Source organism: Leuciscus leuciscus (assembly GCF_965113295.1).
Source record: "Leuciscus leuciscus genome assembly, chromosome: 9".
Classification (NCBI taxonomy): Eukaryota; Metazoa; Chordata; class Actinopteri; order Cypriniformes; family Leuciscidae; genus Leuciscus; species Leuciscus leuciscus.
The window spans coordinates 7,908,751-7,929,841 of NC_138733.1; the positions used below are offsets into that span (position 1 = coordinate 7,908,751).

Below are 21,091 nucleotides of genomic sequence, written 5' to 3' on the forward strand. Positions count from 1 at the left end.
TTTTCTGATAGAAATATATGGATGCAGTTGGATTTAAAAAAAGGTTTGTTTAATGCTTGTCCAAAGTCTGAGAGAAATAACAAGACCACTGTCAGAGTATATGTGACTTTAAAGGAAGCCCTTTTAAGGAAAAAGCCATATATAACGTTAGCTCGCTGAGAAGAAGCACTTGTGTACTGCTTGAACCTCTGTTCATTATTAAATCAAAGAAAGAGTCATCGTCTGCCTCCTTCCTTGACATGGTGTCAGAAGTGGCGAGGTAAAGAGAGAACTACATGCCCGAAAATGCCACTGTTCAAGCCGCCAGACAACTTTACATTCGAGAAGCTGGGAGAATGGCCGTCATAGCGACAGCTTTTTGTGAGATACAGAATGGCTGCCAAGCTCACAGAAGAGGACGGGACCGTCCAAGTGAGTACATTAATTTACGCGATGGGAAATGAGGCGGAAAATATTTTCAAATCCTTCGTTTTCAATGAAAGTGAAAAAGAAAACGATTTCGAGACAGTTTTGAAGAAATACGATGACTACTTTGTACCACAGACCAACATCATTCACGAGAGGGCGCAGTTTCACCAGCGATCTCAGAGATCAGGGGAAAAAGCTGAGACATTTATTCGTGCACTGTATGAGTTGTCAGAAAACTGTGACTTTGGTGCTAACAGAAATGAGAACATCAGAGATAGATTAGTTGTAGGAATTAGAGACAAGGATCTGTCAAAAAGATTACAACTAATTAAAGACCTCACACTGGATGTTGCAGTACAAATGGTAAGACAAGCAGAGGTAGTTACTCACCAGATCAGCCAGCAGGGGGATCCAATGTGCAGTGTTCAAGAGATCAGACGACCCAAACAGCGTACTGGCTACAGGTCTGAGCACAGCAGAGAACGCCACCTGGTAAAATACGGAATGGCGAGGACAAATGCAGCCGATGTGGCAAAACAAAACATAAAGACAGAGAGAAATGTCCAGCTTTTGGAGCAGAATGCAGGAGATGTCACAAGAAAGGCCACTGGGAACGCATGTGCAAAACTAAGTTAGTCCATGAAGTCATGAGGGAAGATAGAGAATCTGACTCATTTTACCTTGGATCAGTACAGCAGCCTGGAAAAGGCAGCACAGAAACATGGACTGTCAGTATGATAATAGGAAATACACCAGTAGTATTTAAAATAGATACAGGGGCGGATGTGACAATAATAAGCGAACAGACATTCCAGAATCTACAAAAGAAACAGGAACTGTGCAAAGCAAATGTCATACTCAACAGTCCAGGAGGCCAACTAAAATGTGTGGGTCAATTCAGAAGTAACGTAAAGCATAAAACGAAACAATATGAACTGACCATATATGTTGTAAAGGGCCCAACAGTGAATAATCTTCTCAGTGGAAGGGCAGCTAAAGAAATGGGCTTGGTTAAACGAATAGAAGAGGTAAATACTAACAATGGGGACCACGGAAGGCTAAACACTGAACCAGTTAAGATTCTACTCAGAGAAGGAACAGAACCGTATGCTGTTAATACTGCCCGTAGAGTCCCATTGCCGCTGCTTCAGAAAGTGAAAGAAAAATTAGAAAGGATGGAAGCTAGTGGTGTGATTGAGAGAGTCACCCAACCAACAGACTGGTGCGCACCTATGGTGCCCGTCATCAAACCCAACGGACAGGTGCGAATATGTGTTGACCTGAAAAGACAATGAAAACATCAAAAGAGAACGATACATGCTGCCGACAACAGATGAAATTCTCGCGAAACTAACCGGAGCCAAAGTGTTCACATCGTTAGATGCCGCAAGTGGCTTTTGGCAGATACCGCTGCATCCTGAGAGCAGCCGGTTAACAACATTCATCACACCATTTGCCAGGTATTGTTTTAAAAGACTTCCTTTTGGCATTAGCATTGCACCTGAGATTTTTCAGCGGAAAATGCAAGAGCTGTTGTTAGGTCTGGAAGGAGTCCAAGTGTACATGGACGACGTCATCGTATATGGAGCGTCGATGCAAGAACAGCCTAGGGGTGGAACGCCATCACAGAGTATTGACAGAAATAGTCAGGTGTGACAAATGCTGAAATTTCAGCAGCGAGCGGAGTAAGCGGCACCTGCCAATAGCCTTTTAACAGGTCAAGTTTCGAAACGAACTTTGCAGGTCCGACTCTGTCGATACAATCATCTATCCTCGGTAAAGGAAAACAATCCGGTTTAGTAACGGAATTAACTTTCCGGAAGTCGGTACAGAATCGAAAAGTTGAATTGGCTTTTGGCACCAACAGGCACGGGGAACTCCACGCGCTCTGACTTTGTTCCGCTAGACCGTGACGTAACATATATTCAACCTCGGTTTTCATAATACTACGTTTCTGAGGATTTACTCTATAGGGGTGTTGTTTAATTGGAGCCGCGTCTCCAACGTCGATGTCATGGAACAACACATTAGTGCGAGATGGAACATCAGAGAAAATAGTGGGAAAGCTGTCAATCAACTTTACAATACTTTCTCTTTGACAGTCTGACAAGTGACCCAGGAAGGTATGTAAATTGTTGAGTACGTTAGAATTTTGCAGGCTCTCACCCAGTGCTGGAATATTTCCTCCAGCCTCATCCTCGACGTTGCTCTGAAGAACAGAAGGGGCTACCAATGTCACGCTCTTAACTGGAGCTTCAGCATGATCTCTCGCATAGTAAGGCTTCAGCATGTTAAAATGACACATTCGCATCTTCTTCCTACGATCTGGCGTTCTCAGTATGTAATTCGTTTCACTCACTTTTTTCTCTACAATGTAAGGACCAGTAAATCGGGACTGCAAAGACGACCCAGAAACCGGTAATAAAGCCAGCACGGACTCACCCGGAGCAAATGAACGAACAACGCTTTTCTGGTCGTAATAATCCTTCATTATTAGTAGCTTGGGAGGCTGTTAGGTTCAACTTCGCGAGTTCACAAGCGCGTTTCAAACGCTCACGGAGCGTATCCACATACTCAGTTACAGGCACTAGCGCAACCTCGTTCTCAAGTAATTGTTCACTCAGAAGCCTGAGGGGGCCGCGAATTGAATGTCCGAACACCAACTGCGCTGGGCTGAAACCTAGAGAGTCTTGCACAGTTTCTCGGACAGCAAAAAGTAATAAGGGCAAACTGTCAGCCCAATCTCTTCCCGCTTCCACGCAGTAGACACGCAGCATGATTTTGAGCGTTTGGTGGAACCGTTCTAATGCTCCCTGTGACTGCGGATGATAGGAACTGGACATCTGATGTGACACCGAAATTCTAGTCAGCACTTGTTTGAATAGCTTCGACGTGAAATTAGTTCCGCGGTCTGTTTGGATTACACGAGGCAGGCCAAAAAGAGAGCAAAATTTGATTAGTTCCTTTACGACTGTCTTGGCTTTTAAGTTACGAAGAGGGACCGCCTCGGGAAACCGAGTGGCAGCGCACATCAGTGTGAGAACATATTGGTGTCCACTTTTCGATTTTGGAAACGGCCCTACACAGTTTAATATTAGCCTTTCGAACGGCTCCCCCACCGCGGGAATTGGGTGTAAAGGCGCGGGTCGCACGACCTGATTAGGTTTCCCCGCGATCTGACACGCATGACAAGAACGGCAATATTTCGCAACACTTGCTTTCACTCCAGGCCAATAAAAATATTTCGTAACACGCTGAAAAGTTTTATTGACTCCAAAGTGCCCTGCCATTAAGTGATCGTGGGCCAGCTCAAGCACAACAGGACGATAGCACATGGGCACTACAATTTGATAGGCGTGGTCCAAGACAGTCTTGTCCCCAGACAATGGAAGCCACTTACGCATCAAGACATCCCCGTCCCAATAATAACCTATCCTTACACGAGCAAGTTCGTCCTCTGTTTTTACTGCGGTCTCAATACAGCGCGACAAAGACGAATCCGACTTTTGTGCCATACTAAGCTGCTTTCGTCCGATGTTAACTGTTTGCCCCTGAGTACGCGCACCAGAGCCTACCTCTAACACATTGCCATTTACTGACAGTGACAACTTCGTAGGTTTTGAACGCAACAGGAAAGAGTCAGATAGATCAACAGTGTCTGCAAACTTCTGTGCCTGTGAGCGCGTCACCGCACACGCTGGAAACAAAGGTGGAGAGGCAGCCAACAAAGCTGAGTCTCTCGCAGGACACTCGGACACTACAGGAAAAGGGAAGACGTTTCCTCCTGCCAAGTCATTCCCTAGGATGAAATTTACACCTTCAACTGGTAGTTTAGTACAGACTCCCACGTTTACTAGGCCTGAGACCAGCTCGGACTTCAGGAACATGGAGTGAACAGGAACTTTAATGCACCCAAGCTCAATTCCGCGAACTAATATATCAGTCCCTGTATATGTTTCCGCGGATAATGGAAGTACACTCTCGCGAATAAACGAGTGGGCGGCGCCAGTGTCGCACAAAATAGACACTGACTTTAACGTACCGTCCGGAGAAACAGAAACTAAGCCGCTCATCATGAAGGGTTTAAATAACTCCGTTCCAGGTGAAAACGTCTCATTCGTTCCTACCTGCGGGTCAAGTACCAAATGTGCAACACTTTTTGCTTTAGCAGCCGCATTCTTCTGTTTCCACGCCTTGCAGTCCGCAATTAAATGACTGGGATCAAGACAGAAGAAACACGCGCGTTTAGACTCTATGGGCTTAAACATACTTCCCCCGGGCGCGCTCGTACGAGTGTCGGTCTTTGAAGAACGCACCACCGCAGGACTCCTCTCAGCATACGCTCTAACGTTTTGACTCTGACGGGCCGTGGGAAAAATGGTTCGGTGAGTCAGCACGTACTCATCAGCAAATACAGCAGCCTCGGACAAAGTAGAAACCTTTTGTTCATTTAGATGTAACACTAAGTTTTCAGGGAGACAACCCTTGAAATCTTCCAATAATATTAACTCCTGGAGACGTTCAAATGTTGTAGCGTCAGACGCAACACACCACTTCTCTAACATTGCCTTTTTATCATGCGCGAATTCTACAAAAGTTTGTCTAGCCGCTTTAGTATGATTTCTGAATTTTTGCCTGTAAGCTTCAGGCACGAGTTCATATGCTCGTAGAACCGCTGTTTTTACTACATCGTAATCGAGGGAGTCTTCAATGGGCAAGGCAGAGCAAACCTCTTGTGCCTTGCCCACAAAGCTGCTCTGCAACATTACTGCCCACATATCTTTAGGCCAGCACAGCTTCCCCGCCACCCTCTCAAAAGCCATAAAAGTAGGCATCTACCTCCGACTCTCTAAATTGGGGAACGAGTTTCATGTAACGAGTAGGATCAAACTGGCTTACCCCACGGGAACCCTGTGGTTCACTACCGGGAGGCTGATCTCGCTCCTCCTGTTTAGTTAAACGAACCAGTTCTAGTTCGTGTAAAGCTAGTATACGCGTTTCGTGTTCTTGACGTTTAATTTGTAATTCTAGCTCTTTCAATTTCAGTGCTACAACAGGATCAAACTCGTGTGTGGGAGGTACGACTGATTCTTCGATCAAAATACCGAGAGAGATCATTTCGGACCGAGTGCCGAAGGTGAAACGGATATTTTAAAGCTCTCCGCAATTTGCAGTAATTCTTTTTTTTGAAAACGATTCAACTGCTCCACAGACGGAGAGTTAATAAAAGCTTCAACCTCACTCTCCATATTTTCTCCCCCCACCAAAATTAGTTTATCTACGTTTAAACAAGAGAGAGAGAAAAAATAAAAAATAATTTGAAATTACTCACCAATTTTGAGGTTTTCATTTATTTGCGTGATCGAAGAATTATGAATTTGATGACGAGCCCCCATTATGTTACGTGCCACATGCACTAACATACGGAGCGACACCTATTAAAAGGTGACGCCTGGAGTTCCATCTCCTGCTCCCGTAAACACACAACGACACTGTATAGTCAGCAGAAAATCAGGATTTATTTTTACATATAGGAGTAAGATTTCATTCGTTGTGAAAAGGAAAGTTATAATTCAAAAATGGGAAGGTTTCAAGCGGCCACAAAATAACAAACAAAACGGGTCTTCTGACTAGTTTTTAAATCATCTTACCTGGAATTAGAAATAACAGAAGTACAGTTCTTGCCTCCCTGCTAGCCAATAAACAGGAGAAAAAGTTAAAGGAAAATAGGGCCTCAGACCTCCCAATATTTTTAGTTAAAGCTATAAGATTGCACAATTACCGTCCTATACCGCTAACAGGCCGGAATGCCGCACACCAGCAGCTTACTCTAAGGAAAAGAAAAACACACGACAGCCAAACGGCTTTTCCGTACCACTGTATCGGACACAACTCTTAATCACACACTATACAACAGCGTGAAGCAGGAGGGGGAACTCGATGAGCAAGCCTTCCACACGGCTTATATCCACACGAGAAGTCCATCAGCGCCGCCCTTCTAATCAGCTGCACCTGTGACACTCAAATGAGCGCAAATTGACAGACAGGGAGGGAGAGCAAAAAGAGAACAAAAAGAAAACATGCGCACATTCCTTTGTTCTACACAATATAAACACACTTATGTTCTGATACGTAACACAGGGGATGACACCCTTGGCGACGAGTGGACTGACGGGCGGCCCATGAGGCACTCTGGTGGTACATCAGGGGAAGCGCTTATGTCTGCTGCTGACTGCGGAGAACTGCTAGTCCTCAACCGAAAGGCCACCTTGTGAGATGGGAGCATCGAGAAAGCGTACTTTGACGACCTCTTGCAACTCTGCAAGGACAGCCAGGGGTGCTTCTGCACTGTGACTTGATCACGGTCAGTCGACAAGCGCAGCTCAACCCAGGCTCATAACTACCCTTGTACGATAAGAGTGCCTTGGCCTCGCATGCCAGAGGCACAGCCACCCCACCATCGAGGGTAGTGAGAGAGGTGAACATTTGTATGCAGAATTTGGCAGCTCCATACTTCTAAGTTTTCAATGCACATCCGAGAAAGACCTGGGAAAGCATGACTGTCAGCTCTGAATCTGATTCAGCATAAGCACACACACTATTACAGTGGGAACTCAGCATCATCCTCATTTCCAGAACGAAACAGCCCCTCTCTCCGATGCAGCAATCGACATCTGCCCTCAGCTGGAGCCCTGAATGAAACGCTAGGTTCGTATTTTTTTTTGAAGGCCCAGCAATCCCATCCAGAACCTGCACAGCTTGTGATGCGCTAGAGAGGGAGGGGCCCTAGGGGGTTGGTTCCCTGAAGGAGAAGCCCTCAGCTCTCAGATCACCCAAGCTATTCTACTGAAGTAAGCCTCTCCTGGTGGTCACCAGGGAGGGCGCTACAACAGTGAATAGACAACAAGACCACGCACCTAGAGCGCTGGGTTGCCGTGACAACCCACGCTGCAGCCCGACAGCTCAACGGCACACGACACGCTGAGGAGTGAGAGACCCGTCCGGGTTTTACCCGGCGGAAGCTCTCGCTGATCTCCACGGTCTCCCAGAGTGTTGAGCAGACCTGCAGCTGTGCTTTTACACACAAGCAGCGGCTGGACAACAACAGAGGGGACTCACGCTTCCCGGGGGAAAGAGTCGACCGGTGTGCCGACGTGGTCATGTTCCCATGCAAAAACATGAACCACCCACGAACACAGTCTCACATGTTTCCCAGGCATGCGAGATAGTGATCATGGCCGTCAGTGAGGACAGGAAACGAACGCAACCAGAAACACACGGGTGGAATGTCATCTTTAGAAAGACGCAACTCACACCCATGTAAGCTCTTTCAGGGGAATGCTCTCCTTGGTACTGCAGCATACAGTGGAACGGTCGCAGCGGACACAGACAGGAAATGTGCAACCTGTCGTGCGCTGTCTCTCTTCATGGCGGTCTTACCAGCCATAAGAACGGCTATTCATCGCTCTTGGCGCACCATTATCAGCTGTGAAAACAGCCTTTTTGTTTTGCTCAGAAACACAAAAACAAAAGAGAGAGAGAGAAAGTCGACCCCGCTGCCACACTGTATCGCCCGCACCAGACACGAGAGATCCTCCTGAAGAGCTTGCTCGTTGTTTGATCACTCAGTAGATTAAACAGCATTGAAACGCTCGGCTCCGAAGCAAAAAGCTGAAGTGCAATCACACCTGCTGCTCGTTATATACCTGCGCTGCGTGGCAGAGCAGCTGTTGCAAATGATTGCACGCCAATGTGCATTGCCTCGTTTAGTTTCACTCAGAGTAGATTGGCCTCTCTAGCAGGATTCCTATTCGTCGATCAAGACGTACATCGAGAGTGTAACGTAAATGCCTCTGGGTTAATGCGAATTAGCTCAAGAATATAGGGAATTTTGGCAATATTAATATTTATAACGCATGGTCATAATTCATAAATCGCATATGCATTTACTTTATCAATTATAGGAAATGCCTCGTTCTGTACTGTCTGATCATTACAGTTAAGAAGAAGTATTCCTGTTTACAAAACTCCAAGAAAGTTTGTCTTCTGGCCACGAAGACAAAACCTCTTTGGGTTTATAAATTAAAACTACTCAAAGTAGTTTTATAATATAGAGCCTGTAGCTTTATAGATCTTTTGTTTCATTGACTTTATAAAAAGTGGGTTTTCAAACACAGAGACAGTTAAAAGTATAAATGGGTTTATTAATAAAATGGCACACGCTAGAGATTATAAGCTACAAATATAAACGTACGTAAAATGCAAACGACAAAACAGACAAACATTTAACCGAACAAAAACATAAAACATAGCATGACGTGATCGGAATGAATGACATGAAAGAAAGAAAGAAATAGAGGGAAGATAGAGGGTAACTTAAATCACAGACCTAAGACCTAGACACCTGGAACAGCTTTTATAGGAATCAATATACTTGCGAGATGTGGTACTCTTTCAGTGTGATGCTGAAAAGGGGACGCGCGTGCGCGTGTCCGGCTGGTTTGCGTCTAGCTTCTTCTTCTGGGTCGTTTCGAAAAACGATGTAAAGGCTCACTTGAATTTAACGTTACCGGAAAAGTTCAGATTCGTCTCCCGGGATGGGAGAGGCTGGAAATCTTAGTTGCAAAGACCGGCTGTTACGACTCGAACATGGGTTCGTTCGATGGAGAAGGCCAGGGCCTCCTCCAGATGTTCCTTGGAGGAGCGCTGCGCCGGGGAGAAGAAGGTCCGAAGAGAGGAAGTTGAGTTGGAAGCCATAAGAGCGGAGGAAGAGAAGAGAGCGAGATGAGGGGGCTTCTGCCGTTTTATCAGACATCTGTTTACGCCCCCTTCCCGAGGCTCAGCGAATCAGATTGTCTTTTTTATCTGAGGCAGGAAGAATTCTGTGTGTTAATGCAGCCCGACCCCACGTGTGGAATCACGAGGGGGCAAAATATGGTATTATGCTCGGGGAATTAAAAACGCATGGAACAATAACGTTTATCACAGTCCCTTATCAAAAATCTCCTTCGTCTTGCGACGGGGATTAAAACAACACCAAAAACGAATAGTGACAAAGATAGCAACACAGAGATACGTTCATATGCATCATTACACACAAATAAAGTTTGATTAAACACACAATAAAGTTGTCAGTGTTTCCGTTATGGCAAGTGACGACACTTTGAGAAACATAGGAATACGTATCAAACATTTAGTGGCTTGTTATGTGGAAGAATATCTGTTTCCAAAGTTCCAGAGTGTGTGTGTGTGTGTGTGTGTGTGTGTGTGTGTGTGTGTGTGTGTGTGTGTGTGTGTTCTGGAATGCCTTTGAGGCTTGGGTCGTAAAGTTTTATGGTCTGAGTTAGGGTTACAACAAGACACGACTGAGGAATTCCCTTCAATGAACATTTAGAATTCAAAACTATACTCTAGCAAACCAAACCTCTATCACACGTGCATATAGGAAGGTACACACATTATAAAGGAAAATAACAGATATTTCTCTTATTCTCAGTTATACACAAAAGGGTGTTTGTGTGTGTGTGCGGAATGCCATGAGGCCGTAAAGTTGGGGGATACGAGTCACATGGGCGCTGGTAAATGGGTCCTCGTGGGGCAATTATTAACCAGCAAGGACAAAGACGATGTGTTTTGCCATCACATGATCCACTTAATGCGAAAAGCAGATGCCATTGTTGTTACAAGAGTGACCGACTGATAGGGAACAACACTTTTGCTTGTATATATTGCTTGATTTTGTGATACATGCTTGTATTGATCCTACATCATATAATTATCGGAAAAAACTCATACATTTTTCGCTCCAGCAGTGAAAAACTCTTTCCACAAACACATATTAGACTTCTCATCAGCATAAACCTTCAGATGTTTTTCAGAATTGTTGTTGAAGTAAAGTTTTTACCATACTGATCAAAGATGAATGGTTTTGTTCATTAGATCGGTTTATTCTTCATAATTGCATGTACTATCAAAACACAATGTGGGAGCTACAATAAGTAAATAATGAATGTATCTAATTCAAGAAATATAATAATTATTTACACTGCAAGAATTATTATTTGAAGTTTCAAACACTCTTTTAGGGCGTTTTTCCACTGGGTTCGTTTGCTGCGGTCCGAACCCGAGTGCGCTCGTTCCCGGCGCCCCCCGCAGCGTTGGTCTGGTTTCACACTCAATTAGTTGTATCGAACCCAGGTGCGTTTGCAGTGATCTTACGTCATCGCAAACGCACACGGAAAATGCATGGATAATACAACTCGACTGAGCATATCTGTAATTTGTCTGTTTTTTTGGTGCTATTATGCACAACATAGTGAGAGACATCATCTCTTCAGTGTCCCACAACGTTCCCGGTCCGCACTAAACTGCCAGTGTGAAAGCGCCCTTAGTTCCCTGATCAAACTACAAACCAGTCTTTCTAGTTCTATAAGGGCGCTTTCACACTGGCAGTTTAGTGCGGACCGGGGCACGGTTCGCATGAAAAATCGCTAATGTGAACGCTGTCATCGGACCCGGGTGCGCACTAGAGTACCGAACCCGAGACTACCTGGAGGAGGTGGTCTGAGCTCGGTTGCTCCCGAACCGTGGCGCGGTTCGCGTTAATGTGCAAGCAACACGGACTCGGGTGCGTGCTTGTTCAGGAAGTATAGTATCCCGCGCATGCGTATCACTGTCGATATCATTGTTTCCTCACACACGACAACCATGAGTGGCAGGGGAACGTTGTGGGACACTGAAGAGGTGATGTCTCTCACTATGTTGTGCATAATAGCACCAAAAAAACAGACAAATTACAGCTATGCTCTGTCGAGTTGTATTATCCATGCATTTTCCGTGTGCGTTTGCGATGACGTAAGATCACTGCAAACGCACCTGGGTTCGATACAACTAATTGAGTGTGAAACCAGACCAACGCTGCGGGGGGCGCCGGGAACGAGCGCACTCGGGTTCGGACCGCAGCAAACGAACCCAGTGGAAAAACGCCCTAAGAATTTCATCAAATTCACAAAGTTAAAAAAGATGATATTGTGCTTTTGGGAGCAACTCCTAATTTTAAATTCACAACCTTTACTTGACAGTATTATACATGAAAACGAAATGTTGCTCATTGTGACGACTTGCGCAGGTTTTGAAATTAACTTTTTCACTCACCGGCAAATTTGGCTACTAACTTTTTTAAGTTAAAAGTAAAAAGTTACCGGCCATTCATAACTTCGACTAGCTATAAAAAGAAAAGGACACAAAAAAAGAGCTAGCCTAACTATATGTATGTATGTATGTACTGTATATATATATATATACACACACACACATATACACGTATATATAACATAAAATTTGGATTTTATATATTACTTTATTATTCAAACAAAATCCAGTCACCCAGCCATCTTCTCCCTTCCTCTGTCATCTTTTTGATCTTTTTGGGGGGGGGGGGGGGGGGGGGCAATGGATAAGACACATGCCTTTGGTGTGAGAGACCCGGGTTCGAATCCACTGTGAGACACCAATGTGTCCCTGAGCAAGACACTTAACCCCTAGTTGCTCCAGAGGCGTGCGACCTCTGACATATATAGCAATTGTAAGTCGCTTTGGATAAAAGCGTCAGCTAAATGAATAAATGTAAATGTAAATGTGTGAGAATGTCATAATGTAAGGTGTATGTAAAATGCATGGATGCGTGAATCTGTGTGTGTTCATGACTGAGTGAAAAACTAAGTCATAACTACAAAGGAACAAACAAAACAGGATCATACCTGGAGGAGCAGAGAGAGCGAGAGTGGTTAGTGAAGCAGTTTAAATATCCTGAGCCCAGGTGGCTCCAATCACTAACGACCCTCCTCTGCCTGCAGGAGGAACCACCCCTGCAAGGCAGAGGAGGGGCCGTGACAATGACTCACGAGTTGAGAATTTGCGCTAAATCTGTGCAGATTTGGCTTACACGAACTTCCCCAGCAAAGTGAGTAAACATAATAACCCGCCAAATTGGCTAGTGATTTGACAGCGTTACCCGCCACAGGTTATTTTTACCTGCATTTGGTGAGTTGGCGGATGTTAATTTCAAACCCTTGACTTATGATATTTCTTCATGTGACTGAGAAAACTACATGAATGTCTAAAACTCTCTCCACACTGAGTGCAGTGATACGGCTTCTCTCCAGTATGAACTCGCTCATGTATTTTCAGTGTTCCCAACTGAGTGAAACTCTTGTCACAATATGAGCACTTGTAAGGTTTTTCTCCAGTATGAATTCTTTGGTGCCGTTTCAGATATTCATCTCTAGTAAAGCTCTTCCCACAGTCACAACACACATGATCTCTCACGTCATTATGTGTTTTCTGGTGCAGTTTAAAACTGTTCAGTCTTGAAAAACTCTTTCCACAGAGAGAACACACATAAGGCTTCTCACCTGAATGAACTTTCAGGTGTTGGTTTAGATGTGATGATGCATGAAAATCTTTACCACACTGATCACAGTTAAATGGTTTTTCTCTGGAATGAATACGCAGATGAACACTGAGAGCTGATGCTTGAGAAAAGCTCTTCTCACACTGAGTACACTGGTACGGCTTCTCTCCAGTATGAACTCGCTCGTGTACTTTCACTGTTCCCAACTGAGTGAAACTCTTGTCACAATATGAGCACTTGTAAGGTTTTTCTCCAGTATGAATTCTTTGGTGCTGTATCAGATAGTCAGCTCTAGTAAAGCTCTTCCCACAGTCACAACACACATGATCTCTCACTCCATTATGTGTTTTCCGGTGATGTTTAAAACTGTTCAGCTGTGAAAATATCTTTCCACAGAAAGAACACACATAAGGCTTCTCATCTGAATGAACTTTCAGGTGTTGTTTTAGATGTGATGCTTGAGAAAAACTCTTTCCACACTGAGTGCATGGATACGGTTTCTCTCCAGTGTGAATTCTCATGTGTCTGTTAAGGTTTACTTTTTGACCGAAACTCTTTCCACACTGAGAGCAGGAGTGCCGCTTTTTGGCTTTTGTTTCTTGAATTTTAAAGTTGTGATGTTCCTCCTTAATTTCCTCCAGTTCTTGTCTTTCCTCTTTTGCTTCCATTCGATCTAAAATAAACATAAAATTAAAATCAGTTAAAGTGACCCCTGATTTAACCCCTTAAACCCGAAGTGTACCGCTGCCGTGATTATGAAATTTCCTAATAAAATTACTAAGCAACCACTGAATGGAACACAACAAAATAGTTATCATTTTAAAGCTTAGAATCTTTTCAGCTTTTTAATGCATCCAATCAATTTGATCAACTCTTAACAAGTGCAGAGTAGTCCCTCTAAAACGGAGTGTACCGCCCTAGCTGCGAAAATTCATATTTTTCAAAACTACTGCCTTCATCAACAAAAATTGGTGTCATTTGAAAGCTTAGAGTCTGAACTTTACAATGAATGTAGCCAATTTAATAGTGCTGAGTTATTTGCTGATAAATAGAATTAATTTTTTTCATAATCTATAAAATACTTTTTTGTACAATGTACTGCATTGTGTCAAAAACATCATACAGTTCATGAAACATTCACAGATCGTTGAAAATGACACACACATTTTCACAGCATATTATTACAATTAAAATGAGCCCAAAATGAACATAATCTATTGCATTGATCACAAGATATTCCTCATGAAGGAACAATTTTAAAATGAAACAAAAAGGCTCTCTTGGTTCCAAATGCTGTAACTTTTGTTTACTTTATGAAATCACCAGACAATTTGATCCACATGCAGCTTACACTTTTTTGGGACTTCACCAAAGAAGAGTTATTCCATGTCAAATAAGAAAGATATGCAAAAAATAGCAGAAAGCAACAGAGATCTAGTATCAGACCTTTGATGTGCCAAAGTTTAGTTCTGTCATTCTCTTGTTAATATGATCAAAATGAGTTTGACAACTGTTATAGCCTACAAGATTATGATTAAAAGTACATAAAAGATGACGATTAAAATTATATAAGCATTTCTATAACATTTTTCATTCATATACTGATTAATATTTCACAGCTACCAAAGCAGTCAATAATGAAGAATCAAGAATGGACACCAACCTATTTGTTCCTCAGTATCTTCATGTTTTATTCTGGATGGTTCTGGATCACTCATGTCTTCAATCTCCTCTTTAATAAACTCCATCTTTAACAGTCACACAGATTTCAGCTGCTACTCCTGGAGTTTGTCCTTCTCTTGTAGGATGATATGAATATTCCCAGTATTTACTGGTGAATTGTTGTGGGATGGACACCAGATCTGCCAAATTCAAAGAGAAGTTACTGAATTACTTTACTTACATTTAAATTAATTGAACATGTCTTTTTATGATATAAATATAGGGGATTTGGATGCAGCTGAATAAAAAAAAAAAAAGGTTTGTTTAATGCTTGTCCAAAGTCTGAGAGAAATAACAAGACCACCATGTTTAACTGAGCTGCTGAAAAGCCTCTTTGTCTCCATCCCCTTTAGATTAACAGTGTTGTGTATTATGTTAAACTTAACATGTAAATAAAATGTTAAAATTATCTATATGATAATTTACAAACTATAAATAACAGTGATTGACCAATCAGAACTCAATATTATAACGCGCTGTGCACAGTTAGGCCAGAGCTCTGATTCAAACAATCTTTCGTCATTTTTCATGCTTGTTCAAAATGGTCAGGAGAACGTTTCAAGTGCATCTTTTGACATTCTTTTAAAAGAAGAGAACAGAAAGTGTGATATTTCTTTGATTAGTGTTTAAGTGCACTATAGCAGCTTGAGTGCTTATGTCGATCAATTAGCGGTACAGTCTTTGTTAGCTTTGGCTTGAATGGATGGTTAATGCAGATTTATCAGTGGAGTATGAACAGAACTGTTTTAATATTTAATAATTAATATCGCGGACGTATCGCCAGCGATAATTAATGCGATATGGCTCAGCTTGTCAGTTAACTACGGCTCTTTGTAGTAAATGCCGCTCCATCTGAAAGCAGGTGATGGCGATTTACTACTAATCAAGGAACCGGCTTTACTGATGAGATGCGCATAACAATATCGTGCGATATACCGCCCAGCCCTACATGAGCTCATATTTATTTTAATATCAACTATCTAAAAAGTGTGCATCATGACACCTACATGAACACTTTACAGTTGGTTGTATGACTATAAGTCATTCTCTTCAAATGCTATTGAAGTTAGAAACGTGTACCAATATCGTATGTAACTTTAGAGACTGTCCCTAAATGTGCGAATATCCAGTGTCAGGCAAACTTATGCCAGTACTTCACTGGGAAATGCTTAGCGTGAAACTTTGCGCGTTATGTTCATATTCTGGTCCATCTGCTTGCCTGTAGCCTATTAATATAGCCCTCATCCCCAAGTGGGAGTTTGGTCTTTTATATCACTGTATTTTCTCCATTGAGTTACTTTGAGTGTCCTGAGACCGCAGGGGAATCCCGGAGAGTGAACTATTGAGGGAATCTCCAGCACAGAGCAGCAATATAAAGTTAAGAAAACTAAACAACCGAGAGAAATGTCTGCTACCTCAGATTTAACGTTTGATCTGTACATCAGCATCGGGGAATAACATAATCTCGGTCACGACAGAGAAAGCTGTGCAAAACTTACATGAACAAAAGTGTCAGTGAAGACTTCAATGTAAACACAGCTTTTGTGTCTTTATCAGCTTTTCCATATGATAATCATCACAATTCATCTCCCTGATAATAATCACAAATAGCCCACTGCTTGCTCCATTTCTGTAATTCAACGAATGAATGAGTCTCTCACCCGCTGCTCTATAGTTTTCTTCGTCAACAGCCGCTTGCAGCCCATAAAAATGCAAGCCCTGAAAATACAATGCTTTAAAATGCAAGAAGGGTTAAAGGGATAGTTCAATTTGAAATTAATTTTTGGTATGTTTTAGCTTACCTCAAGGGCATCCAAGATGTAGGTGTCTTTTTTTCCGCAGTAGTTTCAATTTTGATATTTTTAGGTCAAACCGTTCTTGTCTGTCAGTCATATAATGCAGGTCTATGGTCACGGTCTCAAAACACATGCACAGAGTCCAAATTAAAACAATTCCCCGTCATCCAAATTAAACAATTCCCCATTGTAAGTACACATTGATGGCCTAAGACACGAAACGAGCGGTTTGTGTGAGAAAACGAACAGTATTTATATCGTTTTTACCACTTATACACAGCCATGTCCAAGTGATCTGATCTGACGTGTACGCAGACTGGTGCATAGATATACACACTAGATGTCGCCTTAAAGACATTCGTTCCAATGAACTGCCGTAGACAAGGCGACATCTAGTGTATATATATCTATGCACCAGTCTGCGCACACGTCAGATCAGATCACTTGGACATGGCTTTGTATAAGAGGTAAAAACAATATAAATACTGTTCGTTTTCTCACACAAACCGCTCGTTTCGTGTCTTAGGCCATCAATGTGTACTTACGATGGGGAATTGTTTTCATTTGGACTCTGTGCATGCTCTTTGAGGCGGTGACCATCGACCTGCATTATATGACTGACAGACAAGAACGGTTTGACCTAAAAATATCAAAATTGAAACTACTGCGGAAAAAAAGACACCTACATCTTGGATGCCCTTGAGGTAAGCTAAAACATACCAAAAATTAATTTCAAAGTGAACTATCCCTTTAATGCAATGCATATTTTTTCAAGTAGTGCAATTCAACAAGCTTTTTTGTTTCAAAAACATTTGTCATTATTTTACTTCCATACACTGCATCCTCAATTTTAAATTTTACTTTACCCCCTGCATATTTTATTTGTGCGTGACATGATTTACACACAGCGTGTGTCTTCTCCAGGTCGTGCTTACCAGGTTGTTCATAAAAGCCAAAATGTGCCCAGACGTCAGCTTTTAAAGTAGTTGGAGCTAGAGACCTGCACCCACGGGACCCAACGCAACAGAGTGCGGCGCAGGACTAGCTTTGATGGCTGAGTGTGGGCGCGGGCGGTAATGCACTCGGTGTGTGTGCGGGTTGCGGGAGAATAAAACGATTTGCGGAAGCGGAACTACTGCAAAAATCGAAATATCTATGAATAAAACATCTAAAAACGAATAAATTGTTATTCATCTGTTAACTAACACAAAATGGAAACGATTTAGAGTTTCTATTTATAACATGTTTACAGCATTGAACAATGTAGCCAATCATGTGTTGATTTCTTGAATGCAATGGCCAATCTGATGCATTTAAGACAGAATCCCCTTCACTGCTCAAAATTGACTTTTTGTTCAGTGCTGAATTCTGGATGCTAGCAAATCCTCTGATTATAACAAACAAAGTGTAGATATTATGAAAGATTCATTGTGCAGTCAGCTTCACTGATAATAACTGAGATTTGTGAGATCGCGATGAACTGAGATCTCAGCTTTTTAGGAATTAAGGGAGCGCACTTTGCGCACATTCTGTCATGCCAAACCATGCACGCAGTAGCCAGCTTGCTTTTATGTTAAATGCATGTTTGTGAATGTTAAATTGTTAATACTTTAATAACAAATCATTTGTCGGGAGCATTTATGCTGATGTGTAGGTGGTGGCGACACGAAGGCTAACTTGAAAGTATTTCATGGAGGTAGGCTACAGAAAAAAATCTATTTATACTTTTTTGCAGGCAGGAGCGGGACAAAACATGAATGTTGTGGGCGGGAGCAGGAGAAGGTAAAAAAAAATTGTGGGCGGGAGCGGGAGAAGGTAACATATTTTTGTGGGCGGGAGTGGGACAGAATTCTGTGGGAGTGGGACTGAAAAATCCGTCCTGCGCAGGTCTCTAGCTGGAACATTTTTAATAGAAGTCGACAGATTCATCGGTTTTGCCGATATATCGGTGGCGATAGTTGATTGGTGGAACTATCATTATCGTCAAAAATCCATACCGATCGTTTTTCCGAGTTGCGTCCATTGCTGGAGCGGCTGAGAATTGTCGCAGTCATTACATGAGAGCGCTGAAAAGAGACTGCTAGCATTAAACAGAGCGAGAGCGGCCTCTAGAGGGCAAATAACAAACTATTACTGGCTGAGTTGTTTACGTTAAAGCCCAATTTATACTTCTGCGTCGAACTTACGCCGTAGCTACGTCGTAGGCTGTGTGTAGCGCGCGTACCCTTCGGCGTACCCTGACGTGCACCTCTCCAAAAATGTAACAACGCGTCAACTCTACGCGGACGCAAGCGCTGTGATTGGTCTGCTAGGACCGCTCCCTCGGGTTTCACATGCTCCCTCTGCGCGCCTGAACGCGGACAACGACGCAGAAGTATAAATGAAAACCAACGCGTTGCCTACAGCGTAGAGGCTCCGGCGTAGGTCCAACGCAGAAGTATAAATCAGCCTTAACATGTGACGTCCGTTTCACACATACTCCGTTTGCAGCGCGTATGCTGTGCGTATTTTTTTCCGTACCCATGTTAACAGGTTAGAGCTTTCACACTGCATGCGGATGCGGTCCAGCTATCCATTCCAGGTGCGGTGTGTATACAGCAGTGCATAGATCGTTTCCGCACCAAGTCTATTTCTGCTGTGCTGCACGTGCTGAATTAAAGTGACAGCGCATGGTTCGTGGTCAAAATTAACACAAATTGACTTGAAAATGTCATTTCACCATAAATGCATTTAATTAAATAAAATGTAGTAATCTTACCATAAATGTATTTAATTTAATTCTACTATTTTTCACAGTCATCTTTTTTACTTTAAGACCATGGGTAAAGCAAGGAAAACTACAATTTACCTCAACAAGGCGACATAATGAAAAACAAGTTCTTTGTTAAGATTTACTGTATTCAAATTTAAATGCGAAAGAAAAGGCAAGAGAGTCGGCTGTTTTTGCCAATTTTACGTTTTTTAACATTTAAATTGAAAATGTTTGCGATTTTAATATAAGTAGGCTACATGGTTAAATATTTTACCACTTGCTTTAGCAACTTAATATAAGTAGAAATAATGCATGGAATAATAGGCCTACATTGTTTAAATTGTGTTTAAACGTGCATACATCCATTAAATAGTGTATATGTGTACAAAGAGAATCGCAATGCTGACAAAACTTTTTTTAATAAAAGTTGCTGCATAACTTCAGGGGCCGGTTTCACAAAGATAGACTTTGACTATGGATTAGATATAGTAGATAGTCAGACTTCAGATAGACATCTAAATCAGACCGTTGCACAAAGCACTTAAAGGGGTGGTTGAGTGTGATTTCACTTTTCTAACTTTAGTTAGTGTGTAATGTTGCTGTTTGAGCATTAACAACATCTGCAAAGTTACAACGCTCAAAGTTCAAAGCAAAGGGAGATATCTGCTTTTAAAGAAAAGGACTACAACAAACGGCTGGTTGGGACTACACGACATTCCTCTCGGGTTAGTGACATCACTAACCCTAGAATTTACATAAACCCCGCCCCCGGGAACACGCAGTCCATGTTGAGAAGAGGAAAAGTTGTTGTATAAGAGTACATTTGTGAGTCAGCTCAAACTTTAGCATCCATCTTTTCACATGCAATAGAAAGTCACTCTGTGTGCATCTCACAACAGTTCATATATGAGCAATTTATAGATTTATCATGACAGAATATCCTAATTGAAGATAGTTAACTCCACATCAGCAACATAAATTCATCAACTAACCATTCAGAGACGTCCTGTTGCATTCTACATGTTGTCACTTCTTCTTGAGTCTCTCCATCCTTATCTGACTCCATTTAACATTAAAGGCAGAACAGTTTCTGTCATTTTAGTGTGTCTGTGAGAGGTAACAGCAGCTGCTAACAGACACGAGCTCTTGAAACCCCGCCCTCTGCAGCAGCTCATTTGCATTTAAAGGGCCAGGCACAAAACGGTGCGTTTTTGCAAACCCTCAAAAAGTGACAACTTTAACTTGCTATATAAAAATATCTGTGGGGTATTTTGCGCTAAAACTTCACACACACACTCTGGGGACATCATAGATATATTTTACATCTTGGGAAAAGGGCATTATACCACCCCTTTAAGACTCTGACTATCTTAAGTAGGACTACACTGCAATGCATTCTGGGTAAAATAAGACACTTTTCAAAACAAAAAACATGGCGGATCGAGTAAGCGCATTCAACCGCTCAGTGCAGTTTACCCCAGCGGAAAATATGTGTTTGTTGAGTATAACAGTTACAAGGTCATTTTACTTGGGAAATTTAGCGGAGAATGAGTAACAAGAAGAAATGTTTAATTTGGAAAAAGATTGCAACGACAATTAGCAGCGTTAATCCGATCGCGGAGCGTTAAAGGCGTACAGAAAAGATACAAAAACATGGAACAAGATACCCCGTATACCACCCGTGACACAGAAGCTTTGCCGAGACCCACTGTGTCACCAACAATATTCAGAAAAGTTCCTGTTGCATAAAATCTCAACGCAGTGCAAACCGGCGCCGCCATTCGGCGTCTGTCCGCGGCGCCCAGCAACGGCTCAGGACCTTGTTCAAAATCCTGCCGCGCCACAGAGCGCCATTTACATTTTTGTCTCAAATCGTTGTTAATATATATACTGACTTCACCCTGTCCTGCAATATACATTTAGTTTTACATTAATTTACAGAAATCAGCTGTGTGGATGAAAACTGCTGATGTTATTGGATTTTCAGGTGATATTCTCAAT

The 21,091-nt window shown here is 42.4% G+C and overlaps 1 protein-coding gene and 1 long non-coding RNA gene across 7 annotated transcripts in view; one reads left to right on the forward strand and one right to left on the reverse strand.

Annotated features, from left to right (window-relative positions):
- Positions 1-21,091, reverse strand: part of LOC309506283 (uncharacterized protein) — a 171,183-nt gene that overhangs the window by 82,428 nt on the left and 67,664 nt on the right. For 2 of the 6 annotated variants that reach the window (XM_082180070.1, XM_082180071.1), the window contains 2 exons: positions 14,484-14,682; positions 11,861-13,493 (listed from right to left, as the gene is read on the reverse strand). The exons of 1 other annotated variant lie outside the window; for it this stretch is intronic. In XM_082180070.1, coding sequence (XP_082036196.1) covers positions 12,472-13,493; positions 14,484-14,568 — 1,107 coding nt within the window. In that variant the 5' untranslated portion in view covers positions 14,569-14,682 and the 3' untranslated portion in view covers positions 11,861-12,471. Of the gene's footprint in view, positions 1-798; positions 2,002-11,860; positions 13,494-14,483; positions 14,683-21,091 lie in introns of those variants that run through there. 3 more of the 6 variants (XM_082180069.1, XM_082180063.1, XM_082180065.1) reach the window with 2 other exon arrangements.
- Positions 1-21,091, forward strand: part of LOC309506480 — a 352,573-nt gene that overhangs the window by 44,115 nt on the left and 287,367 nt on the right. The gene's annotated exons all lie outside the window — the stretch shown is intronic.